Source organism: Bison bison, unplaced genomic scaffold (assembly GCF_000754665.1).
Source record: "Bison bison bison isolate TAMUID 2011002044 unplaced genomic scaffold, Bison_UMD1.0 scf7180017864354, whole genome shotgun sequence".
NCBI lineage: Eukaryota > Metazoa > Chordata > Mammalia > Artiodactyla > Bovidae > Bison > Bison bison.
This window is the reverse complement of record NW_011494926.1, coordinates 4,092,391-4,101,464: the sequence shown is the minus strand read 5'-3', so window position 1 is coordinate 4,101,464 and position 9,074 is coordinate 4,092,391. Positions and strand designations below refer to the sequence as shown.

Genomic DNA, 9,074 nt, shown 5'->3' with positions numbered 1-9,074 from the left:
ACGCGCCGGCCGCGGAAACGAAAACGCGCTTTCCCGACGCGCGGCGGCCGGCGTCTGGTCCCTTCCTCCTTTCCTTCCTTTTTAGTTCGAAAACAAACTTTCCTCGGTTAGGGAGCTGCAAGGATTCCTGAGAACGGGAAGGAACCCGGGTTACAACGGGCGTCGAGGATCTTGAAAGTTTAAATGAAAGTTTGGTAGCGAGAGGAGAGGAAGGATGCGGAAAGGCGATTTGAAATCCCAGGATCTTTCCCGGAAGATGGGCAGTTGGGGGAGAGTTTTCCACCTAAAGATTAAACCTGACAGTCTGCAAAGGCGGCGCAGTCAAAAACGGAAGAGGAAAGACATTGTCTCTACGTTTAAATTTTTCCAAGCAACTTTGTGCGCTCAGCTCTCTTTACATTCTTAAATGATGTAATATCACCTTAAAAACGACACGCGGTGGTTTCAGAAACGTTGGGTACATTAATCGCTGCTCTCCGTGAAGACATGCTTTCACTGTTGGTTCTCCTGTAGTTTCTATCTGAAAGAGACTTAACGATCAGACCCGTGGACTGTGATTTACACCCACATGTGAGAAGCTTCTAATAGTGTGAACCATCCACACTCCCCTACAGCAGTCGCACAAGCGTTTAATTCTTCATTTCAGGCGCCTGGCTGGGAATGAAATGTACCCCTAGGCTGTTAAGCTCTGAGGAAGAATGTGAGGCTATAAATTAGCACTTCCTACCAATGGAAAAAAAACAAAAAACAGTGAATCAAGTATAAATAACAGATTTGGAGTTTAACTTCAATTTAAGTAAGGAAGAGCCAGTGTGATCAATTTATGTAAACAAATGCAATCTGTGAATAAGATTTAGAAACAAAACTGTAACTATTTTTAGTACTCTTCTTGCAGGGGAGAGCAGTATAATTACAAGAAGCAATCTCATGGTTAAAGGGATTCTGCACCTGGACTGCAAGGTAGAAATCCCAGCCTGAACAAATTCCTGGCTCTACTGGCTTTTATTTGTTTAACTATCGTTTAACCCCTCTGCTTCTTAGCTTCCTCATTGGTAAAGCGTGTGTGTGTGTGTGTGTGTGTGTGTGTGTGGTGAATGAGGTCAGTGTATGTTTACTATCACCTCTATAAAAAGAACAGACAATGAGATTGGCACAGCCAGCAATTCACTTGAAGCAGCCAGTTCCAGTTCAAAATCAACTAATAAGTGACAATGAGAATTCTTCCATACAGCTCAGTAACTTAATTTCCTAAGAATTGGAGACCATCCCTGAGCTTGGAATTGGAGATCTGGGCAAAATAGTCACATTGTTTGTCTGTTTAACAGCCACTTTTCCAGAAAGCCTGGGCTAAAAGTCATCTGGTTTGGCTATTTTCTGGCTATTTGAAGTCATATTCAATGGGGTCTAGGCTTCACATGTTTTGCTAAAGCATCTTTTGTATTCCTGGCTATAGGTTAAGGCTTAAGAATGAGAAAGATCCAGGTCATTACCTACTGTCATTCAAGGTTTGCCTTTTCCCATCTTACTGTGTTCTTCCTTGTTCTTGTCACCTTGTTTAAACCTATCATGGTGTTTTTGTACCTGTCATCCCCACAATCTTGAATGGGATAAAGGGCTGAGAATATTCTGTCTCTCCCACAGATCCCTGGAGACTATGCAATAGGAAGATATGTTGAAGATAATCTGGAAAAAAAAAAAAAAAGACTTTTCCAAAGCTACTAGGGAAAGTTCATTTATTAATTATCCTGATGATTGGTGTTAATACTGTCACAAAAAATATATTTAGAAAATAAAAACCTGCATTTTAAGTAGAATGATTAAAGTGAAAGTGTTTGTCACTCAGTCTTGTCCAACTCTTTGCAACCACATGAACTGTAGCACACCAGGCTTCTCTGTCAATGGAATTCTTCAGGCAAGAATACTGGAGTGGGTAGCCATTCCCTTCTCCATGGAATCTTCCTAATCCAGGGACTGAACTTGGGTCTCCCACATTGCAGGCAGATTCTTTACCATGTGAGCCAGGGAAGCCCCAGAATATTTAAACCTAGACCATTTCCAACAGCCCTCCCCACGTTAGCTATCATCATCATAGCTTCTGAATGCTCTTCTAGTGCTCTGACCATGTAGCTGTTTCTGTGCTAAGCTAACTTTGTTACATTTTATTATAGTTGTTTATGTGCTTGCCCCCACAACAGTTTCTTGAAGTCTGGGATTGTATTCAATTTATCTCATATCTAGTACTGAGTGACTAGTCCACAAACCATAATATTTTCATTAGCCACAAACTAACTTTATGAGCAAAGAGTTGGACACGGCTGAGCAACTGAACTGAACTGAACTGAACTTTATGAGAGACCCGGCTACCTTAAGCATTGTGTTTACCTGTTATTCACTTCAAAATGGAAAACTGTTTTACATTGTGCTAATTATAACCATAATAATCATCTTGAAAATGATGCCATTTGCACATATATAAAATAATAAGCAAAAGTTCCCCTAGCCTTACGCTTCACCTCTAGATCCTGTGTGGTAATCACTATTAACATTCTGTAGTATATCTTTACATTTTCATTCATGTATTACTGTGTGCATAAGCACAGATAGGCTCATACCATAACATACCTGCTCTGCTCACTAATGCTTCGTAGATAAGTAACACACACACACACATTTCTGAGTAATACTGTTAGCAATATAGGCTAATTAGGACTTTGTCTAGGTCCGGATTGATTCTAGGTCAATTCCCAGGCTTTGCTTTAAATAATGCAAATGCTTTAAGGCCAGGAACTCATTCTTCCCTCTGCCCCATGAAAGGCATTTCTCTTTTTTGACAAATCATATTCTAAACAGACATTGTATGGCCCAAATCATTAAATAGTATTGCTATTATGTTAATAGGCAAGAATACATGGCTCATTAACTTTCTGCTCAATTTCTTTCTCAACTTCTTCATAGCCCCATGAAGCATCCTGTGACCTGAGCAGTTTGATCAGATACAGCACCTGGAATGGGCTAAAGCCCCTCTGCTGCTGCTGCTGCTGCTAAGTCGCTTCAGTCTTGTCCGACTCTGTGCGACCCCATAGACGGCGGCCCACCAGGCTCCCCCGTCCCTGGGATTCTCCAGGCAAGAACACTGGAGTGGGTTGCCATTTCCTTCTCCAATGCATGAAAGGGAAAAGTGAAAGTGAAGTCGCTCAGTCGTGTCCGACCCTCAGCGACCCCATGGACTGCAGCCCACCAGGCTCCTCTGTCCATGAGATTTTCCAGGCAAGAGTACTAGAGTGGGGTGCCATTGCCTTCTCCAAAGCCCCTCAGATCCTTAGAATTATAAATTTTTAGAACTTGGAAGGATCTTTAGGGGTTTATATTCAGGCCTTTCCTTTTTGCAAATGGGGAAATCAAGACCTAGATAAAATAAATCACCAGGTAACGGTAGAAGAAAAACTAAGTCCTAGATTGCACTTAAACTCTTTGAGATTGTTGGCTAAATGCCTTAGTGTAAGTGCAAGATGTATGATTATTAATAAAGTAGTTCAGTAATAAAAAGTCAGTCATAATAGAATTTCTTTGCTAAGAAAACCATCAAATAGCCATGGAACACCTTTTACCCCTTGTTTAAATCAGATTCATTTTTATGATAAATTATTTAAAAGAAAGTTTAAAAAAATATAAAATCTTAAGTGCTATTAAAAATTGATTAGGAATGCATTATTTTTCATTGACCCAGTTCAGATTGTTTTTTAATTTTTTTTGGTCAAAGCTAATAAATTTGAGTAGATGTTTCAGACAGACGTTTTGTAATCATTTGGTCATCAGTCAATTAATCACAACTTCATAAATATTGATTTCAGATTACGTTTATTTTTCATTCCTGAAGAAGAGTTTTTTTTCCCCTTGGTTTTAAATTTATACACCCCCACTTGGATTGTGGTTAACACTGAGAAAACTCATAAAAGTTGGATTAAAAATTAATCAGAGGCGCTGGCCCAATTGTGTGGATGTCAAGCATGGTGCCATCTTCTCACAGACTGGAAATTCTGAGCTAAAATGTCTCAGGATGGTGTCATGAAAGATGCTTGTTACTACAACAGACAGAGGAACTTAGGCTTTCCTTCCACAGTGGTTTTTTGTTGTTGTCTTCTTGCCATTTTTCTTTTTAGAATAGATGTTGGAAGTTAGCATTCATTCATTTAATGTATTTTTACTTAAAACATTTCAGAAGACGAACTCAAAGTTCATCTCATGGAGCTTACATTCTAGTAGGAAAGTTGCAGTTATACTGCATTGGCTTAGAACCAAATCCTGGCCTCTTGAGTAGCATTTGAGGTTTTAATAGTGAATTTTCTCATCAAATTTGTATGTAATCACAATATAAATGATCACAGAATAAATAAACAAATGTAATTAGTTGTTATTCCACCAACATTTAAATATTTTTTATGTGCCAGGCACCGATGTAAGAGTGGATAGACAGCTGTAAATCAGACAGTGTCTCTGCCTGTATTTATTCATTCAACAAATTATTGATTATCAGTGACGTGCCAGCCCCTGTACTATTAATGAGTCACTTTATAAATGGGAGGACTGAGTCCAAGTCTTCTATTCCACTGTAAAAATGTCTATTTCGACAGTGATTTCTCTTTTGGGTGTTCTTATGGTTGGTTAGCCCCTGGCATTATGATGTAACAAGTTATAACTTTTAATATTTTTAAATGTTGCAAATTGGGTGGTTGTTTTAAATCAGGTAATTTTTAAAAGAATATTTTAGTTCCATTCTGAAGGAGATCAGCCCTGGGATTTCTTTGGAAGGAATGATGCTAAAGCTGAAACTCCAGTACTTTGGCCACCTCATGCAAGATTGACTCATTGGAAAGGACTCTGACGCTGGGAGGGATTGGGGGCAGGAGGAGAAGGGGACGACAGAGGATGAGATGGCTGGATGGCATCACTGACTGGATGGACATGAGTCTGAGTGAACTCCGGGAGTTGGTGATAGACAGGGAGGCCTGGCGTACTGCGACTCATGGGGTCACAAAGAGTCCGACATGACTGAGTGACTGAACTGAACTGAAGGCTAAGAGGTACTTCACAAATGTTTGTTGAATAATGAAGAATAAATGTAAGAAATATTACCTCCAGGAATATTATAGCAGGAATCACAAGACAGAGAGGTTGTAGGACTTGCCAGAGTAGCAGAATAGGAACCCCAGCTCTAAAATTCTGGCTGGTTTGTCTTTAAGGTGCCCCACAGGGACTCCCCTGGCAGCCCAATGGTTAAGATTCCATGCTTCTGTTACCAAAAGAATGTGGAGTCCAACTGCTTGCCACTCAAAAGCCAATAAACAGTCCAAATCGGTGGAAAGGAAAGTTTATTTTATTTCAGTTGCTGGGAGCTGGTGTTGGGGGGTGATGAACACCTGTCCAAAGGCTGACTTCCCCCACTGACAGTTAGAGGGGAAGAGCTTTTATAGATGGAAGGAGGGGGCTACATGCAGAAACAGTATAGTTACCTCTGACAGCTTCAGATTGATCATCAGTGGTCTGACCAGCAGCATCTTGTTTTAGGTACAGTTAATCTTCATTTCCAGGGTCGGTTTATTTCCATTTCTTTGAGGCCAGTTCTCAGAATTGTGGCTGTTTATGTCATGGGTATCAGAGAAGGCAATGGCACCCCACTCCAGTACTCTTGCCTGGAAAATCCCATGGACGGAGGAGCCTGGTGGGCTGCAGTCCATGGGGTCGCTGAGGGTTGGACATGACTGAGTGACTTCACTTTCACTTTTCCCTTTCATGCATTGGAGAAGGAAATGGCAACCCACTCCAGTGTTCTTGCCTGGAGAATCCCAGAGACGGGGGAGCCTGGTAGGCTGCTGTCCATGGGGTCACACAGAGTCAGACATGACTGAAGCAACTTAGCTAGCTAGCTAGCTATGTCATGGGTATAGTTTGATCATCACATAGTTAACTTCTTCCACCTGGCATTTCAGTAGCTATAAGATAGTCCATAGTATATGGCTCAGAATATTATCTATAGCCCTTGAGAAGGAACTTAAAGATCCTTGACTATGCTTAATGACCACATTATCATTATTTGGTCTCCTTTGACTGTTTTCTTTTGTTTCTGCATTTCTCATTCCTCTGATTAAATTTATTCTTTGACTGAAGTTTTCCACAGATAAAAGGCAGGCAAAGGATATGGTGGGGTGGAGGTGGGGGGTGGGGCAAGGACTATAGGGTCCTGCTCTGTTTCACTTGCACTGCAGGGGGCACGGATTCCATCCCTGGTCAGGGAACTAAGATCCCACACCGCCATATGGTATGGCCGAAAAATAAATACTTTTAAAAGAGAAATTTAAAAAAATACTTAAAAAAAAACTATTAAAAAAAGATGCCTGACAGATAACAATCCTGTTCTTCTTGCCCTTAGTTTAGATGTGAGCAGTCTTTCCAAGATGAGAGTCTCCCATAGGAACTCAAAGCTAGGACGCTGTTCATCCTGTTTACTGAAGCCCTACAATTAACTGCATTCCACCTCTGAGTACCTCTCTAACAAATGCACCCTGCACTTGGCCATAGAGCCCTCAGCAGCTGGCTGGTGTCTTGCTGAGTGGCTTTACCTCTTTTAGGTAAACCCTCTTTACACACTCAACATTCCCAGTCATCGGATTTAGCATTTGAATTTATTTAGCAGTTGAATCATTACAAATGTTATTTAAAATATAGCTTCGTTTCCCCACATTGCCACCCTCAATTCTTTGATCTATGACTTCTCTTTCTTTTCCCCCTCACTCCATTCATGGAGCTGACCAACTCCATGACCAAGTCTTAAGTCTCACCTCTTTCATGATGCTTCTTCTGTCTGTTTCAGCCTCCTTATAATCCTCTTGCCTTTCACATGCTTGATCACTTGTGATCTATATCCACCAGTTTTTGTACTGCATGCATTTATTCTGCCAACTATTATTTCACACCTATAGTCGATCACTTGGAGGGGGACATGGCAACCCACTCCAGTATTATTGCCTGGAGAATCCCCATGAACAGAAGAGCCTGCCAGGCTACTGTCCATGGGGTTGCAAAGCGTTGGACATGACTGAGTGACTAAGCACACAGCACAGTGGATCAGGCACCACCATGACAGATGCTGAAGCTAAAAAGCTGAAAGACAAGACCAGCCCCATCCTGGTGAAAGTTACTTTCTAAATGCAGGAAGTTGTCAATTATACACTGAGTTAATTCCTACAGGAGATGAGAGGGAGAGCACCCAGCTGAGCCCTGTGCAGAGGCAGATACACCTCTGTGGGGCTCTACATGTTTGGAAAAACCTCTTTATAACTAAACTGGAGGCCCCTAAGCAAGAGGAATCCTGCATTATCTATATGTGACACAACGCGCAGTGGGTCTCAGCAAATAATGGTTTAGTGACTGGCTGTCTATCCCCTTTTATGCTCTGTGTTTCTCTATATATTTATATATCACCATTTTTAAAATGTGTATTAATTTATTTGAGCTGTTGTTCTCATGATTAGAAAGAACAATTGTATGTGTGTGTTTGTGTGTGTATGTATTCTTACTCAAGAAGGGTGTTTTCAAATCGTCATTCAAATTAAACAGCGAGATCTGTCTGGAAAGGCAAGTCTCTGGGCAGGATAGCTGTGCAGTAAAGTAGTCCAACAGCCTCTTCTGTTACCCAGCATGTAAATTCAATTTAGAGGAAAAGGTGCAGCCACATCACAGAATGGGCTTCCCAGGTGGCTCAGTGGGTGAAGAATCTGCTGACAATGCGGGAGATGCAAGTAGCTGTGAATTCGATCCCCTGGAGGAGGAAATGGCAACCCACTTCAGTGTTCTTGCCTGGAGAATCCCATGGACAGAAGGGCTACGGTCCATAGTGTCAGAAAGAGTTGGACATGACTGAAGTGACTGAGCACGCGTGCACATCACAGAATAGGTGATACATGATATTTTCTCACGAACAGCTGGGGGGATCATGGCATAAAAGTGCCTTTCTTTCACTCCTACTTCAACAACTGCTTCCACAGTCTTCGTTACCCTCCCTTAGACAGTGCTGTCCTCTACTTTCAGAAGCTTGACCTGGCCTCCAGAGGGACAGTAGACTCCTTCCTAGTAGCTAGTTTGATGACCATTCAAAGAAAGCATGAAATTTTATGATCCCTTTAGAACTATCACATACACAAAACAGTTTTGAAATTGTGGTCTTTTTTCGCGCATCTGTTCGGTCAGTACTTACCAGACTCACCTTAATCAAATTCATGGACACTGAAACAAGAAGAATGCAAAGTCATGAAAAATACAGAGGCAAAGCCCTTTCCGATGACTTGTCTCTTTCATGTAGTGATGGTTGTTTCAGGAGAATGAAGAGTCTGGGGGGACCTTGTTCCCAGCTATGGAATCCTGGAAAGAGAGTTACCAGAAAACTCTCCTTTAAAAAAAAAAAGCTTTTTTAATTGGAGGAGAATTGCTTTACAATGTTGTATTGGTTTCTGCTGTATAACAACTTGAATCAGCCATAATTATACATTTATATATCCTCTCCTGAAAACTTTTCTCTGATCTTTGGAATCAGAGGCTCTCTTTACTGGACTGGGTTGGATACACAGATACCGCTGATGAGTCTCTGCGCCTTGGAGTCTTGGCACTGCTGTCCTCCTTTAGTGACTTCTTTGTCCTGTTGATGTGCCATTACTACTGATTAGCTGCAGCCAACCTCTGCTTCCATTCACCTCTGAGGCCCTCTGCCTACTGCAAGTGGATATGTCAGAGGCGCACATTTAACTTTCAGAGGGTGGCCTGGTCTTTGGGACAGATAACTTATCACCCACAGGTATAAGTACCTTTTAGAGGTCAAGCAGCTGGACCACTGAACTTTTTGTCTTTTATTTATTTTTAAGATTCCTCAGTATATTAAAAAATGAAAAAAAAAAAAAACTCCAAAGTAGTTATCATAAATACTGTCATGTATTTTGAATATTGACATTTAACAGATTAGTTCCTTTAGTATTGTTGTTGTTCAATCGCTAAGTTGTGTCCAACTCTTTGTGACCCCATGGACT

General features: G+C 41.2%; 1 protein-coding gene across 1 annotated transcript in view; it reads right to left on the bottom strand.

The window, feature by feature from the left end:
• The window catches only part of RNF219 (ring finger protein 219), a 54,437-nt gene extending 45,733 nt beyond the window's left edge, over positions 1–8,704 (bottom strand). The window contains exons 1-4 of the mRNA XM_010855137.1: positions 8,626–8,704; positions 8,252–8,280; positions 422–520; positions 3–283 (exon numbers count right to left, since the gene is read on the bottom strand). Of these exons, the coding sequence (XP_010853439.1) occupies positions 3–283; positions 422–520; positions 8,252–8,280; positions 8,626–8,704 (488 nt within the window). The remainder of the gene's footprint in view (positions 1–2; positions 284–421; positions 521–8,251; positions 8,281–8,625) is intronic.
• Between the last annotated feature and the right edge of the window lie 370 nt (positions 8,705–9,074).